Consider the following 23,635-nt stretch of genomic DNA (forward strand, 5'->3'; position numbering starts at 1 on the left):
GCGATGATGGGCATCTAGATGAGTATACGGCTTGTAGGAAGGGACTTAAGGAAATTAGGAGAGCCAGAAGGGGTCACGAGAAGGCCTTGGCAGGTAAGATTAAGGAGAACCCTAAGGCGTTCTATAAATATGTGAAGAGTAAAAGGATGAGATGTGAAGGAATAGGACCTATAAAATGTGACGGTGAGAAAGTATGTACAGAACCGGAAGAAATAGCAGAGGTGCTTAATGAATATTTTACCTCAGTATTCACGGTGGAAAAAGACCTGGGTGGTTGTACTACAGGATTGCGGCGGACTGAGAAGATTGAGTTTGTCGACATTAAGAAAGAGGATGTGTTGGAAATTTTGAATAGCATCAAGATAGATAAGTCGCCGGGACCAGATGGGATGTACCCCAGGATACTGTGGGAGGCAAGGGAAGAGATTGCAGTCTCTGGCGATAATCTTTGCGTCGTCGATGGAGACTGGAGAGGTTCCGGAAGATTGCGGATGTGGTTCCTATGTTCAAGAAAGGGAATAGGGATAGCCCAGGAAATTACCGACCGGTGAGTCTAACCTCAGTGGTTGGTAAGTTGATGGAGAAGATCCTGAGGGACAGGATTTATGAACATTTAGAGAAGTTTAGTATGCTCAAAAGTAGTCAGCACGGCTTTGTCAAAGGCAAATCGTGCCTTACGAGCCTGGTGGAGTTCTTTGAAAATGTGACTAAACACGTTGACAAAGGAAAAGTGGTACATGTAGTTTACATGGACTTCAGCAAGGCGTTCGATAAGGTCCCCCATGCAAGACTTCTCGAGAAAGTGAGAGGGCATGGGATCCAAGGGGCTGTTGTCTTGTGGATCCAGAACTGGCTTGCCTGCAGAAGGCAGAGAGTGGTTGTAGATGGGTCTTTTTCTGAATGGAGGTCGGTCACCAGTGGAGTGCCTCAGGGATCTGTTCTGGGACCCTTGCTGTTTGTCATTTTCATAAATGACCTGGATGGGGAAGTGGAGGGATGGGTTGGTAAGTTTGCCAACGACATGAAGATTGGTGGTGTTGTGGATAATTTGGAGGGATGTCAGAAGCTGCACCGTGACAAAGATAGGATGCAAGACTGGGCGGAGAAGTGGCAGATGGACTTCAACCCGGATAAATGTGTAGTGGTACATTTTGGCAGGTCAAATGGGATGAAGGAGTATAATATCAAGGGTAAGACACTCAGCAGTGTAGAGGATCAGAAGGACCTCGGGGTTCGGGTCCATAGGACTCTTAAATCGGCCTCGCAGGTAGAGGAAGTGGTTAAGAAGGCGTATGGTGTGCTGGCCTTCATCAATCGAGGGATTGAGTTTAGGAGTCGGGAGATAATGATGCAGCTTTATAAGACCCTCGTCAGACCCCACTTAGAGTACTGTGCTCAGTTCTGGTCGCCTCACTACAGGAAGGATGTAGAAATTATTGAAAGGATGCAGAGAAGATTTACAAGGATGTTGCCTGAATTGGGTGGCATGCCTTATGAGGATAGGTTGAGGGAGCTCGGTCTTTTCTCCTTGGAGAGACGTAGGATGAGAGGTGACTTGATAGAGGTGTCCAAGATGTTGAGAGGTATAGATCGGATAGATTCTCAGAGGCTTTTTCCCAGGGCTGAAATGGCTGCTACGAGAGGACACGGGTTTAAGGTGCTGGGGAGTAGGTACAGAGGAGATGTCAGGGGTAAGTTTTTCACTCCGAGGGTGGTGGGTGAGTGGAATCGGCTGCCGTCAGTGGTGGTGGAGGCAAACTCGATAGGGTCTTTTAAGAGACTCCTGGATGAGTACACGGAACTTAATAGGATTGAGGGTTATAGGTAAGCCTATATATAAACCGAGGTAGGTAGGGACATGACCGGCACAACTTGTGGGCCGAAGGGCCTGTTTGTGCTGTGTTTTTTCTGTGTTTTATGTCGCCCGTGATTGTTTTGGCAGGGTAGAGCTCTGATACCTCCATGGTGGGCGGAGGGAACGTTATATTTTGTTCTGATCAGGTCCACCTTTAAAGATAGCGTGGCGATCTCTGTGGAGTCAGCTTTGCTGGTGCCTTTAGGCCCAACCACTCAAAATGATGGCGTGAAACACATACCCTTGCTTTTTTTGACAGAGTATCTTAAGATCTGGAGAGAAAACCTGCCTGTTTCTCTGGAGAGAAACTGATTTTTCAGTCAGATCCTGACACTCTGCCATGTTTTGATAAAGATTCCGCCCAATAATTAGAAATGAATCATGAAATTTTGAAAACAGTGTGCAGGAAGGGAGATTCAGCATGGTTGCAAAGTCCCAAATCCAAATTGATTCAGAATTATTTTGGAATTTGAGAATTCAACAGTGAAGGATCCATATAAATGCAGTTTACTTCAAAATTGTTCCTGAGTATTTCTCTCTATCTTATGATAAGATTCTTTCAGGAATTCTAGTCTCAGTATTCCAAAATAGGAGAAACATACAAACTATGCAGGCATGGATCAGAAGTTGGCTGTGAATTAATTCCCCTGCACGGCTCTCTACAGTAAGCATGGGACATGGACGTCACTGGCTGGCCAGCATTTATTGCCCATCGCTGGTTGCCATTGGAGGGCAGTTGAGAGTCAACCACATTATTGTGGCTCTGGAATCACATGTAGGCCAGACCAGGTAAAGACGGCAGATTTCCTTCCCTGAAGGACATGAGTGAACCTGATGGGTTTTTCCGACAATCAACAATGGTTTCATGGTCATCAGTAGATTCTTAATTCCAGATTTTTTTTTAAATTGAATTCAAATTCCACCATCTGCCGTCGTGGGATTCGAACCCCAGAATGTTAGCTGAGTTTCTGGATTAATACCACGAAGCCATCACCTCCACTATAAGTGCTGATTTAAAAGATGGATTTCTAACAAAGAAACTATATAAAAGAGTCCTATTTCTAAAGAATTACCATTGTTTGGGACACTTTATCCTGACTAAAATGCCTTTGAGGAATACTAAAAATGTTGGGCGATTTTTAAGCCAAGGATTACAAGCGTTATTATTCAGTTCATTTAGCAGCTGCTTCATTTAAGTTCTCATTACACTGAAACATTCTTATTTTGTTGATGCTTTTCAGGGACAATTCAGCATCAACTTGAGTGGAACTGGATTGAAGATATCAGAAGAATCAAAATGGATTGCACAGGGAAACTATGCTACAGTCAATGTGCACAGGTCACAGGTATGTGAATTTGAGGCCAGAAGTAGCCACACATGCTGTATTTTGTTGAAACAATAGTTAAAATTTTATTTCCATTCGGTAATAGTTAAAATAGTAGCTATTTTATCTTGTAATGTTGTGAAGGAGTCAGGTAGCATGAGGAGCAGGAAACACTGACCCATTTGGTGAAATGCAGGCAACACGGTATCTTCATGGTCCCTGCTTGTTTACATGATTTCTGTGTGCAGCTAGCCCTAACCACTCTATTGATTGGTTACGTGCACCAGTTTATTTAAACATAGGACTTTCCCGCTTCTAGTGATGCATGAGGCAGACAAAACATGTGGTTATGTCTGGTTTCATAGCTAGGTTTTTCTGGAACAGGTGACTAGCTGCAGCTCGAATACTTCCACTCCGCATCAAGCATGACTGGCCTGTGCTTTTACCACTTCCATCGGTGTATTGGGAGGATTATAGGTTGCTAATCAACCTGTTTAGTCGTATGATGAACACATCTTCCTTGACTATCAGTTCCTGGAGTGGCACTTGAACCCAGAGCCCTGACCCAGAGGAAGGGACTCTACCCACTGGGTCACAAGACCTCCTCCACACACTGGCAGGAGGCTCAAAATCAATACTTGCGAACACTACTTCAAGTTAATCAGCACTGCTAACAGGGAAGACATGTTGTGGCTGGGGCAAGTGCTGAGACTCCCGTGTGAATTGACTATAACCTGGGAAAGATGGAAAAATGGCTGACTTTGGGAGAGTGCGGACAACCAGGTTTCCCGATGCTCCACTGGAAGTCATGGTGGAGGAGATGGAAACAAGGAGAAAAGTCCTATATCTGGAGGAGGCCCTCCAAGCATGAGATGAAAAAGCAGTGGGAACAAGTAGTGGCAGAGGTCAATGCCAGGAGTCAAGCCAAGAGGACATGGGTGCAGTGCGGCAAGAAGTTTAATGAGCCCACACGAATGGTCAAGGTCAGTGAATGCATCCTCAGAAGCCATATCCACTGCACCACTGACCTCAGCTATTGCACAAGTCATCACACCCCAGCATTCCCCTACCAACAATCTCTATCAGGACTCGCATTACACATGCTTCACCTCATCTTTATAACACTTTGTTGCAAACCTCACACCCTCATCTAACAGCTTGCATACACTGCCAACCAGTCACCTATGACTGTCACATTTAGCTAAACATACTTCACCATACTCACCAACACACTTCCCTTTCGCTTGCAGAAGGTGCCATATGCCTAAAGGCAACAGGAACTACCTGAACTACCCGGCGGTGGGGGGGGGTGTGTGTACCTGTTTGCTCTAACCCCCCAAAGTGGAAGCAAATTGACCATTCTTGGAAGGGGCATTGCTAAGGCATAGCCAGCAGGGGAGCTAAATCCACTGAAGGTGATGGTACCCATTTTTCTAATCCTCCTCCTCGCATCTCACAATCTCTTCTCGGTTACAAGCTGTAGTTGTTTTTCTCCTCGTCCCTTTATCACAATATTACCCTTATGTATTTATCTTTTTGGGTACCCATGAAGTACAACCTGATCAAGAAGATCATAAGAGAGTGTTGATAAAGACACACTATCTCTTGATTATTAACAGGATCGAAGTCGGACGGTGAAGAAGAAACTAGGACACAGAGCTTTTCTTTATAGAGAAACTTTATTGACCCGTTCAGTCTTGCAGCTGAAGTGCCCTGGTCACGGGCATTCGGCCTCTGATATTCGGGTAAGCATTCTCCAAGGCGGCCTTCGCGACACACGACAGCGCAGAGTCGCTGAGCAGAAACTGATAGCCAAGTTCCGCACACACGAGGACGGCCTCAACCGGGATATTGGGTTCATGTCACACTATTTGTAACTCCCACAGTTGCGTGGACCTGCAGAGTTTCACTGGCTGTCTTGTCTGGAGACAATACACATCTTTTTAGCCTGTCTTGATGCTCTCTCCACTCACATTGTTTTGTTTCTTAAAGACTTGATTAGTTGTAAGTATTCGCATTCCAACCATTATTCATGTAAATTGAGTCTGTGTCTTTATATGCTCTGTTTGTGAACAGAATTCCCACTCACCTGAAGAAGGGGTTTAGAGCTCCGAAAGCTTGTGTGGCTTTTGCTACCAAATAAACCTGTTGGACTTTAACCTGGTGTTGTTAAACTTCTTACTGTATTTAAATTTGTGCAGTGTGATCAGATCCTAAGCCACATGATGAACTGCAGCATCACTAGTTACTGCGAACTCAGGAGGGATATGGTCCAAGTGCAGGTCAGTGGGACTAGGCATAAAATGGTTCGGCACAGACAAGAAGGGCCAAAAGGCCTGTTTCTGAGCTGTAATTTTCTATGTTTCTCTATATAGGGATTGCACTGAAGGCACATTTTGCCATCTATCTGAATCAGTTCCAGCTTCCTGCGGTCGCTGTTATTTCATCCATCACAAATCAGAGACCATGCAAATAAAGTGCAGTTGCCATTATAACTGCTTGCCAAACCCAGCAACATATTACACTAATTAATTTATTTCATAACAGAAGAATATATTGCATAGTTGCATGCATTGTGTGATCTTATCACTGCAGAATTGGTACATTGTTATTCTGCCTGTGAGTGGAAGCCCACTCCAGAGACTTGAGCGCACTCAAGTGTGGTACTGAAGGTGCACTGCACTGTTCGATGTGCTGAATTTCGGATGAATCTTGAAGCCAAGGCTTTGTGTGTCCACTTAGATGGATGTGAAAGATCACATGGCACTATTTTGAAGAAGAGCATGAGAGTTAGCCCCAGTGTCCTGGCCAATATGTATCCATGATGTGGAGATGCCGGCGTTGGACTGGGGTAAGCACAGTAAGAAGTCTCACAACACCAGGTTAAAGTCCAACAGGTTTATTTGGTAGCAAATACCATAAGCTTTCGGAGCACAGCTCCGAACAGATATCCACTCCATCTGACGAAGGAGCTGTGCTCCGAAAGCTTATGGTATTTGCTACCAAATAAACCTGTTGGACTTTAACCTGGTGTTGTGAGACTTCTTACAATATTTATCCTACAACCAACATCATAAAACAGTTTATCTGGGCATTAACACATTGCTGTTTGTAGGAGCTTGCTGTTGGCTGCCGCATTTTCTACATTACAGCAATGACTACACACTTCATTGGCTGTAAAGCACTTTGAGACGTCCAGCAGTCATGAAAAGCACTATATAAACTCAAGTCTTTTTGTTTATAATCCAGGCTGCCACTCCAGTGCAGTACTGGAAGAGAGCACTGCTCTGTCACAGGGTGCCACCTTTTGGATGAGATGTTAAACCAAGGCTCCGTCTGCCCTCTCAGGTAGATATAAAAGATCCAATAGGGCTATTTGAAAAGGAGCAGCTCTCTCCAGTGTTCTGGTAAACTGATCCCTTACCAAGCCTTAAACCAGACTATCTGATCATTCATATGATTGCTGATTGTGGGAGCTTACTGTGTGCAAATTGTAGCCACATTTCCTGCATTATAACAGTGACAACACTTCATTCATTGTAAAGCGCTTTGGATGTGAAAGGTACTATATAAAATGCAAGGGTTTTTTTTCTATTTAAAGGATGGCACAAAGATATATGGACGATGTGGAGGCTATTGTGGAAAATGTGTTCCTCAAACAAGCACTGGTCTTCTAATGCAAGTACAATAAAGACTCTGGTATGACATGAAGTATGCAGTTCAAGGAATAATGAAACCACCCTGTGGAATGGGACCTGACTGGAGACAGTTTCTAACAATGAAGATAATGGCCAGGGTCTCTGGGAATAATGCTCATTCTCTTATCAATGGCAGCTAATGTCAGAGTGCAACAGTTGTTCTGTAACTTCATTCACTTGCAGTTTCCATTTAATGTTAAAGTCCAGGGCAGACAGGTTAAACACCAAGGAATGGCCCAGATTATTTGCATATCCCCAGTGTACATATTGTATGAAGAATGCTAATACCATAGCTTCAATCAAGAGTCAAACTCGGACCATGCTTAAAATCTTGCAATGGTTGTCTGGGCAGATTCACTTTTCCAATCCCTTTCACTGTTCTTGAACATCATCCCCTCCCTGTTGATTCTGAAACCATTGCAGAAATAGAACAGACAGAATATCAACATCAGTGGCAATGTCATGTCACCATTTGGAAAATATATTTTTGAGGGAGAGAAACTAAGGCAATGGTAGTGTTCGAGTTCTCTACTCAATTTCCAGAGCTCTGATAAACATTATTAATTATAATGTTCAAACAACAAGTTACGAATAAGTATTTCTTACTAAATTTAAGTACTGAATAGTTCAACAAATAGTACATACTGCATGACATGGATACATTACTGGTGCTTAGGTTAAAGTTCTGCATGAACTCAGTCACTGCTACTTCTGCCTTAATAGACAGATTTTTTTTTTGTCTTTTTGCTTGAAGCAGAGATCCGTGACCTATGATGTCCCAGTTACATTGCTACACATGTAACAGCTTTCACATTTTTGAGAGCTGTGCATGCTTTGCTCCCTTAATGTGAAATGAGCAAAGCTATGCTTTTCACTCACATAAAGTACGTGTAGCTCTGCTCACCGGCCCGAGTGCCAGCTCAATTTGTTTAAAAACACTAAGTGTCAATGCAGTGAAGCAGATCACTTGAATACTTGCTCACTGCAGAAAAGCTGGCTCGATATGAACTTAATTTTCACTGCTGTGGAAGTTGGCATTTCTACACTGGGCATACAGAATCAGAGACAGACCTTGATGCACCGTCCCCAAATGCATCATGTAACTGCGATGTTATCCCGTTTCTTATTGCTGTGTGAAAGTACTTCATGTGAGGGAGCCAGGTTAATTTTATTTTGCCAGTTATGTTCAAACCAGTTCTGACTTTTGCCAAAATTACATTAATCCCAAGCAAAAATTCCTCTGTGGATGGAAGTAGACAGAGAATGATGTATTCCAAACTATTTGTGGCACAGAAACAGTCCATTCATGCTGGTGTTATGCTGTGTAGGACCTCTGCCACTATTCTTCATCTAACCCCCTCACGTAATTGTGTGTGGCAAGGGATTTCTTTCCTTCGTAGGTGAAATGAGATTCCTTATTCAGTGGCAGTCCTGAGTGCTTCAGTTGGAGGGAGGGTGCAATAGAACCAGAGTGTTACTTTCTCCTAACAATCTCATGTGAAAAAATGGCGATATAACTGCACTGATACATATAGAGATTAAACTTCAATCTGCTCTTTTGTAGCTTAGATCGCCAAATGCAAAGTAGTTTTAGACTGTTACCTCTGGGAGTTTCCTTCATGATTATTAATAACTATTGTGCAGAGAAGAACTTTCTACCTTTTAATCACAACTCGGGTGTCAGAGACTTAGAGACTAACCTTATTAACACTGGCATTTAAATGCACGAAAAGTAACATTGAACACATTTTCAACTTTAAGAGACAATGGAACCCTTGGCATAATTTGAAATTGTCCTTTTAGAAGTTAAAACAAATATTATTTTACTGTTAAGATACAAAGCTGGACAAAACCCATATTCTTCTTTTACGAACAAAATGACTGATGTTGCACTACTGGGCATGGTCCACGGTTTGCATAACACCAAAGCATTTAGTAATTCTTCATGCCAAAATAGTATTTAACTCCTCCAGTTAAATAGAATAGTTGTAGGCAGAATGCCAAAGCAATCAGAGTCTGTAGTGAACACTGGCCTGAGTGGAAAAGCTACCTCTCTTAGCAAAAGTTGTATATAAAAAGAGATATATTTTATTATGTTGTAAAATATTTATGCACTGTCCTATTTATTACCTGATATTTTTGTACATATGCATTTAACTACTAAAATTGTGTTAGTTATCAAATATTGCTCTGTCAGTCACCATTGCTTATTCTATAAGTTATTAGATATTTGTATGCAAGGTTTAAAGAGGAGGGATGTGGCATTGTCACCATTTTGTGGATGACCATTGAATAAGACAGTTATAAAAACATCCTATGACATACTGAGCTGTCACTATTATAAGTAGGCAACACAGTGACATTTTTCAATATAAATAACACACTGTGGCATGTTTACATAAAAGCTTTGCAAATTAATTTTCAAGGGCAGTACTACCCTTTAACAAAAACATATAAACTGAACTGTTCAGAATAATAAGGTGCTATTGGTGATGCTGCCTACAGATAACTGCAGTTTTATTCACATTGGCATCAAGTGTTCGTAAACTACATCAGCTTTATGAATCTACCGCAAAATGCTGAAAAGACCATATTCCTTCTAATATAATCTAGTTAGTGCAAGACTGAAATGATCAAAGACAGATCAGTAAAACATGTCTTCCCAGTTTTCATTGAGAGATTCTATGGTGATTTTCGCATAGATTCTATTTAATTTCAGAATCAATAATGAAGTTTGGTACAAAGACACCGTTATCAAGCAGGATATCTCAACCTTCTAACCTCATGGCTTTATACCAGTATAACATTGATATTGGTCCAGGATAGCCTGGATTTGGAACATTAAGTAATTCCCATGCATTGACATCCATTTCTGCAAGCTCAGAGGTGCAGTGCAGTTTTTGAAGTTTTCCAATGGTCAGATTCATACCTTAATCCAATACTAAAACAATAATTCATTTTCTAGGACTATACTTACCATTTTAGCAGAATAAATAGCCAAACAGTGAATTTTTTAATGGTTCATCCTTCTTGCTGGGGCATGGATACCCCAAGGTCCACACTTGTGTCAACAGGTTATTTAACCACGCATGTTATAAAAACCAAAACTCATTATGTTCCCATCATAAGAGCTATGTGTTCATCTCAGCAAAGGTCAGTTAATAGTAATCAGGAGCAGGAACTAACCTAATCATAACACCCTGATGACTGCATCAGCTGTAATTGACAATGCGAGCATGGTTTTACTGAGTTAATTGGGAGATGCATTGAACTTTAGTCTGTACCTGATGTCGATTCAATAGAAATTCAGTATTGGTTTTTATCCCGAGAGCTGCAAAGTTTTTATTTCTTTGAGCAAAATAGGGCAACATAGGACTTGTTTTACTGTTCAAACCTCATTCTTTATTTTATGTTGATGAACTGATGACTAATGATGATCTCTGTCTGACCTTTGATGGACATAAAGACAGTAATCAAACAGGCCAATAATCTATTTGAAAAAAATCTCCAGTAATACAGATTCAACATGACAGATAACCATGACAGCTAGCTGTGTTAACAGCTCAGATTTAGAACAATATTTTTTTTTTAAATAAGGGTTTTGCGTTTATACAACGTTCACCCCACATTAGGTGCTCACGGCAAGATAGCAGGGTATTATCATCCAGACAAATTAATAAAATGAGGCTGTTATCCAGAATTGATCTGGAAATGCCTTTTTTATGGTGCTCAATTGTGAAACATACTCCGCTTCTGCATAGCACTTCTGGACACAGCTTAGAAGGCACTTGAAGATTATGTAAGCCATGTACAGCAATTCTCAGTTAGTTATTTCAATAGAGCTGAAATCCTGTTTACTTTAAATGAGTTCATATTCTTCACTTAAATAGCAGACAGTAAACAGTTATTAGCTATAGAAAATTATTAAGCATTTGGCCATTGGTACACCAACAGTAAGTTGGATGATTTTCAGGTACAATGTAAATTTAACAGGGTTTTTTATATATAAAACTGGAAAAGGAAGGAGATGAATCGCTTAAAATTCTGTTACAGTAATTTAACCAAACATTGTACCCTTTTGGAGTAGAAACTTATACACCAAAAATCACCATCATTGCCAATGGAGTTCAAGCTTTAACTGGATATTCAATGGTAGCAGAGTCTGTTCCCCAGATCAGTAACATATCTAATTCTGAAGTAAACCTTCTATTAACCAAAAATATATATGTGAGAGAAAAGTAAAAGTTCAGTGAAGGCTTGAATTTCTCAAATTACTCCATTCTAATTATGTTTTCAGTACTTATCAGATTTATTTTGTTGCAACCTACTTTTAATCACTCTATTGGATGTCTAGTTTATCATGAATTCAGGCGTCTGACCTGAAAAGAGCATTTGAAAATATTTTTGCTGAACTTAGAATAATTCTTCAGAATTCTTTGCCTAATGATATTGACAGCTTTCCAGCACCCATGCCAGTTTTTGGTTCAATCATATGTGAACCAAATCCAACAAAATCCGTAGGTAACCAATTGACAATAAACGCAAGTTGTAAAGAAAGAAAAACTTCCCTTTAAAAAGAGGCATTTTAGAACCATGAAGCAAGTTACTAATTGGGCTTAGCACAATTGTTTGATCCAAAAATCTAACAATAAGGATAGTATCAGGAACAAAAATACAATTTGCACTATGTGCCGTTAAGTTAGTTGTAAAACTATCCCATGTACTATTCTTAATTAATATTTTTTTACATAAATGTACAATTTATTGACAAATTTGTGTTTATGACAGGTACTTGAAACTTTGTAGCATGACTTTAGCATTTGTTTTCATTAATTCCATATTACTGAACAGACTAAGAGAGGAATTGCAAAGCTTTGAGCTTGTGCTGCTGCAGTCTCCAAAGAAATATATGGAGTGCATTTGTAACAAAAAAAATCTTGTTACGAATAAACAGCTATTAAATAGGTTTGGTGCTATAACTGCATATCTACTGTAATGCTTCATTGTTTATCTTATGTTGTATTGATTCAAGTCATAGTTATGACTTTAAAACTGCAATATCCCCAAAATAAAATTGTTTTATTTAGTATAAGTTTCTCTCGTTATTTTGTCTTTTGATCTCAGCTATCACACAACTATGATGTCCAAAGATGTGCAGGTTTGGTGGGTTGGTCATGGTAAATACATGGGGTTACGGGGATAAGACAGGGGGCTGGGCCTGGGCAAGATGCTCTTTCAGAGAGTGGGTGCAGTCTTGGTGGGCCAAATGGCTCCTTCTGCACTGCAGAGATTCTGTGGTTAACTACATTGAGTTCTACACTTGATATTATTTTGCTTCAGAGAAAACAAATTGTGTGTTTAATGGAACATATTCCAGTACAATAATGATCAGTTTACAGTCCACAAACAAAATAGGACCACTTTGGAGAATCACCATATTGCCGTGTTCTGTCACCTTGTAAGATGCACACACTTGCTGCTTACTCTTCCTCCAATCTATGCTCTCTCCACTCATTACCTAACACTCTCAACTGTTCTAAACTATCCCAACTCCAACAACACTTAAGAAGCTGGACACCATACAGGACAAAGCAGTCCACTTGATTAACATCCCAACCACCACCTTCCACATTCACACTCTACCCCACCGACAAACAGTGGCAGCAGTGTGTATCATCTACAAGATGTACTGCAGCAACTCACCAAGAATCCTTCAACAACTCCTTCCAAACCCGCAGTCTCTATCCCTAGAAGGGCAGTAGAAGCATCAGAACACCATCATCTTTAGTTCCCCACCAAACGATATGCTATCCTGACTTGGAACTATATCACTGTTCCTTCACATCACCGGGTGAAAATCTCTTCCTCAGAGCACTGTGGGTGTACCTATGACACATGGAATGCAGTGGTTCATTGCCTCCAATTCTCTTGCAGAGTATAAACATTTTAATCACAGAGTGAATTGTAAGGTTGTATTTTAATCAAGGAGTCCTGAGAATTCCCAAGGCGTAAGAATATGTCTGTAGATTTCATAAAGAGCCCAAGATTAAAACAATTTTGTTGTTCCTTCACTCACATATGTTTGTTATGATGTGCAATTGACTTCTATTATTTTTTGACATTTCCCAACTAAAAGGCTTTGATTGAAGGAGGATGACTGGTATTAAAGCAACAGGCCCAAGAGAGTTCTCCCATGTCCACACATGCATTGATAGGAGTGGAAAGGAGGAAAGAGGTTTACTTCTCATGTACATTATTTATTTTAAAGTTAGGTAATGTTTTCATTGTCTGAAATTTTTGACTGATCACAAATATGCCTGCACACCTCTTAGTGCATAGAAATCTCATACAGCCAATGTACCCGAGTGAACCATGGAATCCCTTATGCAGGGATTTTATCAGGGCTGTCTGTTGACAGAACCAGCTAATAATAGGGAGCAAATAAGGGAAAGTCCTGGCCACTGAGAAGGAGGTATCATATTTGAAGGGCAGAAAACACACTGCTGTAAAGCCAGCAGGAGCAGAGGAGACTAAAAGGCAAGCCAGACAAGTGTGGCACTGGTGTAACGGCAGCTGCTCGAGGAGACTAAATCCATTTTAATTTGCAGTGCTCACCAGGCTTCTCACTCGCCTTACTCAGAATACATAAGATGTACCTCAGAGAGATCTATCAACCTTCATGCCTCTGATGTCTTCATCAAGTTTGCCCAGCCTCCAGCTTGTCACTCCCGTGCTTTGTTCTCTCTTACTCTCCCTTCTGCTGCAACAGGACTGCTGCTCCCAAAGGCTGCTGATTGCAGCCAACACTGACCTACCACTGAGTTCCTCAGGTGGCAAGACTTTGAAGCTCAGTTCTTCACTCGGGGCCCTGGAAAAATGAAAAACCTCTGAAAAATGCCCAATTGAAGGCTCAAATGCCTGTTCACTGTCTCCACCTGGCAACCCGATGCCTTCTGGAAACTTCAACAGTGACGGGGACATGTTTACTTCAGTCCTGGGGCAAACCCCTGCCATTTTACTGGCCCATCCACCCCCCAACCTCTCATTCTGCACTAAAATTTTGCCCCATTTGTTCACGTCTCTGGAATGGGCTCAAATCCACAATTTTTCAACTCAGCAGTGAGAGTGAGCTTTTGGCATTAAGTCAAGTTTGACATATGAAACTGTAAATCAGTAACTGAATTGAGTATAATTTGGCTGCTCTGTCAGGCAGTCAATTAGAACAAAGGTCATTATTGCAGTTATGTAGTCTGTATTAAATAGGATAAAACATATACCTTAATAATCAAAACCAAATGGATGATCTACTATCAGGGGTATGTCTGCACTTTCACAGAACTCACAATCAAAGCTCCAAAGAATTTGTGACCCATCAACCTATCGGAAAATAACAAACACTTTTGACAGTAATGACTTTTTTAAAGCACAGCAGTCATCCTAACTATCTGTCCCAGCCTCTCTGAATCCTTCTAACCCAACTTTATCTCTGGATATAATCAAGTCCTCCATTAGTTACTGGGAGCAGGATTTTGAGCTCCTGATGTGTCCGGGAAAAAAGGCAGTGGGAGTTAGACACAACTCATTAAGAACCTATTAAAGCCAATTAAAGGAGGCAGACTGGAATTTTCCAGCAGGTGCCAGCCTAAGTGCCTGGAGGTGGCTGTCAGTGGCAGAGTGGGAGGCCAGTGCTCTCGATAGGCACCCAGCATGGGTGCTGAAGCACTAAAGGCTGCCCTATATAATGGCTATCACTAGTCCCTGCAGGCCCCCACCAGTGGTGACTTGGCTGCAAGATCTGTTTTAGATTTATATGTATAATTTTAAAAAGTTGAAGGGAGGCCTAATCCATGTTGAAGCACCTGTTCCCTTTCCCTTAAGTTGTCAATGCACCTTACTGCTCCTCTCAAGCTGGGAGGTCACTGACTGGCCTTTCAGCTTCGAGAGCCTGCCTTCCAATTAAGAGGGTGCCCCCATGAAAAACAAGATTGGTGACCATTTCCCCCTAAGATTCAGGACACGGTAATAGTCCCGACCTCTCTTTCCCACCCCTGAAGTGAAATTCCTGTCCTAAGTGTAATTTTAATGTTGCGATTTTGCTAAATTTGTCTTTCAGTACCTCTTGCTTCTTGTTTCCCTGCCTCGCTTCATCTTACTTTTATTCTTCATCTGAACGTTTCTTGCTTTTACTTGAGACTTAGGTGGCTACGTCAGCTTAAAAGCATTCATTTCTCATGTGTTCCTGTAGTGGCACAGTCGTCAGCACTGCTGCCTCACAGAATCAGGGACCCGGGTTTGATTCCTGTCTTGGGTCACTGTGCGGAGACTGCACGTTCTCCCCATGTCTGCGTGGGTTTCCTCCGGGTGCTCCAGTTTCCTCCCACAGTCCAAAAGATGTGCTGGTTAGGTGCATTGGCCATGCTAAATTTGACCTCAGTATACCCAACAGGTGCCAGAGAATGGCAACTAGGGGATTTTCACAGTAACTCCATTGCAGTGTTAATGTAAGCCTACTTGTGACACTAATAAATAAATTTAAACTTGTATTCAAATCAAACTCCATTGTGCTGTTTCCTATTCTAACCCTAAAATCTCAAATGTGTGGAGCCTGGTTCCCTCCTCTGCAATCTTTTAGGTTTTTAAAACTCAAACCTGGCATTACTACTTCTTAATTTCTTTCTACTTCATCAAGCTTGAGAAGGTGCCAAAAATACCCAACACAATGGGGTAGATTGGCAACTTTTTTGCCTTATGTAAAAGTAACATTGCGTCACCATTATACAGAACCAGCTAACTTACAACTTCACTGCTACCAATGCAAGTGAAAATTGTCCATTTCCCAGGATAGGTAGAAAATCCATTATGCCAGCTTTGCACCTGGGCAGCAAGCCATGGTTCCATTAATTTCTCCTTGGTTTGTGTGACCTGTTTTTTTGTGCAGCGCAGTCACATTAAAATTGCCACACACTGGCGCATGTGCACATCTGGAGACCGCTGTTTGTGCACTGCCCATTCATCACCTGTGCAGTACATTCCTGATTGCTGCATGGCTGTGGGCTTGTGTAGCTTAGAGGGAACATTGGCAGCAAGTTTGAACCTCCATTATTTCTTAAGTAGCTACAAATCATTGATTGATATGGTTGAAGTAATGTAGCTATAATGAATTTCCTGTGAATTCCACCATTAAAAGATTTACATTGCCAAAAAATAAGAAAAAACTCAGATGAGACCCACATGCTTCAAACAGTTCAATACCATGGATTATTTCAAAGCTGTCATCCTACTTTGGAAAACAGATGATGGTTATTACGTACTTGGCTTTACTCAGTTTTTAGACCATCAATTTGATTAGAACCTTGGAAACATTCCCAGATATCCATTTTCTCTCCCATATTTTTCTTGCTACCAAGTCTTGTTGCAAGACTTCATTTTCTCACAGCTACGAGCAATTAACCCTTAACCTGCTTGCAGGTCTAGGTCAATGGTAACCTACCTGGGACAGTTTTATTTAATGTCAGTGATACATCAGTACTACAGGAATAAAATTGCTCGAAAATTAACTCTAAACTGCAAACCAGAATGCCAAAATTTCAAATGAAAGTTATCTACTGAGCACTCTTCACTCTGGTTCCCATTTTGTCTTCTTGACTCTTTTTTATATGTATTATTTCAGCTTGAAAATTGCATTATTTCTACCTCTTATACCTTTTGAAATATTTTCCCTTGTTTCTCCTGTCCAAAATAGAGATGGGTTGAAAAATGATGAGCACAGTGTGAGAACAATAATGTATCTATCATGAAAAGTGCAATACTCCCCAGCTCAGTACCCCACATCTACTGCTGAAACTGCCAATATTTCTTACCCAATCCAGACGTGACTATTCCAACTTGCTTTTCTGGCCTCCCATCTACTACAAACTCCACAAAGTCCAAAACATTCTGTAAAGGTGCTCATTCACCAGTTTAAGGAAAACACAACTCATTTATTTACAGCTCAAAACTATACAGAGGCTTGCAGCCTCATGGCTGAAATCAGCTCCCGAGATGACTTTAAGTACAGATGCCCACACTTACCAGGGTGATCCCCCACCCTGCCTCTCCAGTGGTTCCCTGGGTCGTGTGACCCTTACTGTGCAGATTGATCGTTAAAGGGACAATCATTACATATTCCTACACATTCCTCATCACTGCCATCCTTGCTAATCTTTACTGTCTCCTAGGCCCCAATGTATCCCATTCAAAGATCCCTGTTATCATTTATGAATCATTCTGTGATTTTGCTCCACCATTCTGTGGTCTAGTACATTACTATATCCCTACTCAAAACACTTGAGTTCCTTTGATTTCTGCCTTATCTGCTATCTGGTCCTGCTCTTGGAATTCTATTCTTCAACCTTCCCATCACTCTCCTAACTGTTTGAAACCAAATCAAGCCATAAAAGCAGAAGGTGCTGGAAATACTCAGCAGGTCTAGCAGCATCAGTGGAGAGAGAAAAATGGAGATAATATTTCAAGTTGAATATGACTCTTCAGAAGTATTCAGTCCTGCTTCCTTACCTTAGCTCAGTTCCCATTTTCCTTATTTGTGCAGAATGTCAGGACATTCTGACACTAAGAACATTTTGTACCTGAAGGCTGTTATTGGAATTATTTTTTAGCCATTTGAAACCCAAAGAACAATATTAGGACAATATTAGCCACATAAAAAGTCAAATCCAAAAGGTATCCTTGTAAACTCCAATATCTGATTACTCCAGGGTGAATGAACTCAATTGGCAATTTAAAAAAAAAACAACTTCCTGCCTCAAAACCAATCGAATTTTTATATACACAAAAACATTTATTAATAAAATTCTGAAACCTAACTCAAGTATAGTGATGCAGTACAAATCTTACTCCCAGAAAAAGGAAGATATTAGGAAATCATGGGATCCAATAAAATTAATGATTGGAGAATGATAGACTGCTTGTCTCCTTTGGGTTGACGTGTACTCTTTGCGTCCTGCAAGTGACAATTTGGCTGGGTGATAGTTTTCGCTCCTCTTTTCATAAGGTTATGGCATCAAGCATCAATCCAGGACTTGACCACATAACCTAGGCTGACAGTGCGTAGTCCACCGAACAGACGCATGTTATTTGATCAATTGGGTCAATGCTATTCTTTATGTACCTCACCAGCTTTGATTGTTTTTTTGTGGTGCCTTTTATTTCAGGATTTTGGCTAAAAGGGCAATGTGATCGCCTACAGCATGTGCAGTAACTTGAAGGGGTAATTTGTACATGGCCTGCATGGAAACTCCAGGTTTTCTACGCAGTCATGCATCGTACATGGAACATTGCCTCATGGGCACATCCGCTATTTCATGGCAGTATTTGTAGATTAACAATAATAATTCTTCCCGTGCTCTGCCCAATGTTTATCTTCCTACCAAAAATAGATTAGCTGACTAATTATTTCATTGCTGTTTGTGGGATCTTGCTGACTGCAAAGTGGCTGTTACATTTGCTTTCACTTCAGACGTAACACATTGGTTGTGAATCACTTGGAGATTAACTAAGTTGCAAAACACACCATGTAAAAGCAAATTCTTTCTTTCTTGCCAATGTTGCTTCCACTAAGAGCATTGTATCATGGAATCAATCCTTAAAAATCCTTACTCCATCTCAACAATAATTACAATCCTCAAAGCAAAACTCAGGACAGTTACAGAAAAGAGTCAATGGCACATTCTCTTAAATATGATATCCATTTAAGGCTTTGATGGAGTTTATGTCCTTGAGGAGCACAACAATGGACAAACTGCAATTGGATTCAGGGAAGAGGTAAATATGATAAGACTCCAGCAGACAATTTAGTGACTACCAGTGGAATGCATGAATGAAGATAATTGGCCAGCTAAGAAGACTTAGCTGTAATGTTGTTCATGAGCAAATAGGCAGCTCATGCTCATTGCCTATTCCTACATGTATAGAGGGGCCATTTGAGAAGGTATCAGGGAACTGCCTCCCACACCTGGAACTACATCCTTTGAGAGATGAGGCATACCTTCACATTTTGAAGTCCTGCACTACATTTGGATGTTCTGACCTAAACACATTAAAGTTCATTTTGTGGCAAAAATAATTTTCTCACTCAATTACAAAAACATTGGACAATAATGGAGTATTTTCTGACATCAGTTATTCCCAGCACATAAAATATCCAGTTTACACACTGTACTAATTCCAAACTAAAATCCACTGGGTTTAATTAAACAATTTGAATGAATGGCACAGGAGGGAAACTAATCAAAATAAGCAGATAAATCAAAGTGAGTGACTTTTAGTGAAGAATAGATCTATTCTCAATAGGTTATAATTTTTAACTCTGAAAATCTACTCAGTGCCTTGCAAAATGTAAACTTGGTTAAAGAAAGGAACTAGGTGAGTTAGTTCACTGACTTTTCATTTTGGAAATCATTAAACATACTGTTAACTATTCCCTTTCAGCATCAACCCTGTTCCCTTCAGGTAAGAGTTTCTAAACTACACTGATTGATACAAAGATCACCAAATGCAAGATGTCAGTCAAGGATGAGATGTTGAACCTTGCATGAAAGTTGATTAATATTAATTTTATTAATTGATTAATTTTATTCTACTTCAGTAGCAGCCTGGATTGGAAGAAAAGAGTAAGGAAGGTAATGGTCATGTGTCACCATTTTGATTGTTAAAGTCATGACATAAAACATCTCACACTGAGGCAAAGTGCATAGGTTGGAGAATAATTTTCTTGCCATAGATGGTGGCCTCAACCTAGGTTCCTACATCTGGTGCCCTCAAAAAAAAGTTTTAACACAGTACACATTTTGGATGGGAAAAATTCAGCTTATCAAAAACCATGTGTTGATTATTCTCTGCTGAATAGGTGCATGATTGAAGCAATATGTGATTAATTATAGAATACATTCTCATCATTCATCATGTCCTTTTTTAACATTGCTGCATTTTAAGCTACTTTTCCATGTTGATTTTGTTTAGCAACTCTTTTTTAAATTGAATTATTTGCTAATTTCATGTCAAATTTCCCAAAGTAATTTTGCTTTAAGTATCAATAAAGTAGGTGTTACATTAAACCCAGTTATATATTTGGACAATTCATTTTTAAAATAAATCTCTTGTCAAGTTGAAGGATGCACTATATTTTTTTTAAGGACAGGAGTTGCTTACCAGTTAATACATATTGGCCGGAATTCTCCAACCTCACCCGTGGCTGGGATTCTCCGGTCCTGCTGCAATGAATGGAGATTTGGCTGAGCGCCAAATTCTCCAATCTCACTGGCAGCAGCAGAGGAGTTTACAAGACTGGAGATTTCTGGCCACTAACATCATTGCTGGCATAGTGGAGTGTGGCCCTTTAAAGCCACAGTGTCTAATTGCTGTAAACTGTGACATTCATGAGCTCACTTACAACCTTGTTCCTCATAGGCACATCCTGAGGTCACTTTGAGGGCATCAGGGCTGAGAATGTGATCTGAGAGTATGATCTTAAACAACGTTGAATCTGAGTGCACATCCTCGGACACTGAGGCCTACAGATAGGGTTGACAGCTGTGATTAAATATATTCCAAGAGGTTGCATCACATGACTCAGCCATTATTCAGCCAACACCAACCTTGTGACGCACTGCCTTCCTCCCAATTGGAAGATGCTTGACTGTTAGCCAAACAGCCTTTTCATCCTCCTATTTTCGATATTTTTATATCTGATAAAGGGAAATGTTCCAGGAAAATGACAAAAAAAACAAGGGGGGTGGGGAGCCTGAGCTCTAGGGGCACCATTGCGCAAGTGGTACCCTGATCTCCCAGTGTGTTGGCAGATTGCCTGACTCCACCCACCCCCACCCTCCACTAACCCATGCACATCGGGATCCCACCCCCATGGACATCAGGACCCCACCCACAGATATTAGGACCCCCCCCTTCGATTACCCCATGTGGCAGTCTCCCACCCCCACCCACCTCATGGACATCACCACCACCCCCCAATCGGCCCCCTCCCACCCCGCCAATGATCGCTCTCCCCAGCAGAGTTCCCTCTCCCCTCCCACCACCCCCTGATTACCATGGGGAGGGGTGGGGGGGCAGAGTTCCTCCCTATCTCCTATCCTGGCAGGGTTCTTCTTCCCTCCCACCCTGGCAGATCCTGTCCCCCAACCACCTCGGGGGCAGCAATGGTCTCTGATCCCCTGCCTCCCACCCCCCGCCCCCCGGTGAGGCCATCATTTCTGGTCCCTGTATGTAATTGTCACTGGGGAGAATCTCGACCTGCAAGGTGATTAAGGTAAATGAGCCCAGATGATAGCATCCAGAAATCATCAGTGACATGCAAAGCTTGTTATTAATATTTAAATCGGCAAAACAGGGCCTGTACAATTGGGGGATACAAAAAACGGGTGCATTTTCGATTTTCACCTCCCGCCTGATCTTACCACCTCAGATCAGGCTCAATTTCTATTTTATTTCTCGATGATCATTCTCCAGGGTTGCACCTAGCAGCATACTAGGGATTGCCTTTCAATTCCTGGAGATGCCAGGCCAATCCAGGAGGGTTGGCAACCCTAACTACAGAATACCTAATGCACCTGGAATATGATAAATGACACCAGAAGTGCTTGTGGCCTCAGAGTGTGCTTGATTATGTTCATGGTTCATTGTTTTCTCAAAATACATGGGTGGCACAGTGGTTCGCACTGCTGCCTCACAGTGCCATGGATTCGGATTTGATTCCCACCTTGGGCCACTGTCTGTGCAGAGTCTGCACGTTCACCCTGTGTCTGCGTGGGTTCCTTCCGGGAGCTCCAGTTTCCTCCCCCAGTCCGAAAGAAATGTTGGTTAGGTGCATTGGCCATGCTAAATTCTCCCTCATTGTACCCGAACAGGCACCGGAGTGTGGTGACTAGGGAATTTTCACAGTAACTTCATTGCAATGTTAATGTAAGCCTACTTCTGACATTAATAAATAAACTTTAAATGTTTAAATTAATTCTGTTTCATATAATGCTATGAGTGTCTGTGCTCCAGATGTCCTTGTGTCCATACAAAATGAATACGTGAACAGAGACTAAGTCATTATGGGGGCATAAGCTCATTATCATAAAGCCATCTGGTTGTTGCAAACACTCAGTAGTTTTAAAGCAGCCGGCTGTAAGGTTTATATGTAATTCCAGTCCCACACCAATGTGGGTGACTGCAAAGACTCTCATTAGCCTTGGAAGCCATTCAGTTGCTGCAGATTGCTACGAAGGGCAATAAGAAAGAAAAAGTCTCATGGTTTCAGGTTAAATATGAGCAAGGAAACCTGCTGCTGAGTCCTATAAACCCAGGTATCATGACAGCAGATGCAGGTACATAAGAACAGCCTCACTTCCAAGTCACACACCATCTCGATTTAGATATATATCCCTGTTCCTTAACCATTGCTGGGTTAAAATTGTACATTGCAACACTGTGGGAGCCAGATAAACTGAAGTCAATCCTCCGCTAGGTTTACATTCCTCACAATTTATCCACTACCAATCTTCTTTGGGTACAAGGTTTCAGAAACTAGTCAAAATACTGATGCAAAATCTGAACTTTACAGTTACCGTTCAGAACCCAGCAAAAGAAATACCAAGAGCAAAAAATAGTTCTGGGGCCCCTAAAATAACCACGCATTGAGTTAAAATGAAAATGTGCCCATTGTCACTTGAATATTTTGAGTATCTAATGGATATTTGAGCATTATCCTACTTCTATTGACTGGGTCTAGTCTGACTATTTGCAGTAGGATTAAACATTGTGGTGTTCATTTCATATACTGCAGATACAAAATTTCACATTAGCAAAATGATGATTGAATAAGTGATACCAGATGGTTGAAGAAAACATCAAACCTGCATGGTTCCAATTTGCTTTAAATTATACCCCATTTATGTCATTCATCAGGATTGAAATTGAAATTTGTGGGAAAAGCTTAAGATCTTGTTATTGAACTCAGTTAACGTGACAATATTTCAATAAGAGCTTTCATATGTCAGCAAGCATATAAGTTTTCATTTTTAAAGTGAGTTGCACTTCATCATTAGTAAGTTCTCCTGATTTATCTCGCTCAGAATAGCAAAAAGAGTAAAAATCTTAGTGAAGGTCTATTCAAAAAGAACAGGAGAAAAGATTCTTAAAAAGCCAAGGTCGTGACTAGGGAACAATAAATTGGGGGTTAAAAACTATGTAGATTACAGGAAAAAGACTTGAATTCCATAGTTTTGAGGTCTTTTGAAAGTATGATAGAGGCTAGTGTATGAAGCAAGCAGCAGATTATAAGAATGAACTGGCTGGTTTTTGAATTAGATAATACGTTCTGGCTTAAAAGAAATAAGAGACCTACAACCTGATTTTCGTCTCCCAATGGAGATGTGAAACAGGTCGCCAAATGTTGAACTTTCATTTTTTTTCGGAAAAATGATTTACCTCTGACTTGCCAACCCAACACTATTTTCGTTAGCCTTTTCATTGGTCAGAAATGCCTGGGGTTCGAAACACATATGCCCCTCTTTGTGAGATTGTGTTCCCCATTGTGAGAACTCCTGAAAAATCGCATTTTCCCCTGCACTCAAATCTTATGTCTTGGTGTGCGTTTTGAAAGTCTCAAAAATTGCATCTCCTTGAAGAGCTTGTGGCCTGCTGAGGTGTCGGGAATATTCTGATAGCTAATGTTTTGATGCCTTCAAATGTCACCAATA

At 41.0% G+C, this 23,635-nt stretch overlaps 1 protein-coding gene across 2 annotated transcripts in view; it reads left to right on the plus strand.

Annotated features, from left to right (window-relative positions):
• The window catches only part of LOC144498690 (A disintegrin and metalloproteinase with thrombospondin motifs 20-like), a 417,617-nt gene extending 405,653 nt beyond the window's left edge, over window positions 1-11,964 (plus strand). For both annotated transcript variants that reach the window (XM_078220194.1, XM_078220195.1), the window contains exons 38-39: window positions 3,097-3,201; window positions 6,782-11,964. In XM_078220194.1, coding sequence (XP_078076320.1) covers window positions 3,097-3,201; window positions 6,782-6,871 — 195 coding nt within the window. In that variant the 3' untranslated portion in view covers window positions 6,872-11,964. The remainder of the gene's footprint in view (window positions 1-3,096; window positions 3,202-6,781) is intronic.
• Window positions 11,965-23,635: the final 11,671 nt, after the last annotated feature.

This window comes from Mustelus asterias, chromosome 9 (assembly GCF_964213995.1).
Source record: "Mustelus asterias chromosome 9, sMusAst1.hap1.1, whole genome shotgun sequence".
NCBI classification, from domain to species: domain Eukaryota; kingdom Metazoa; phylum Chordata; class Chondrichthyes; order Carcharhiniformes; family Triakidae; genus Mustelus; species Mustelus asterias.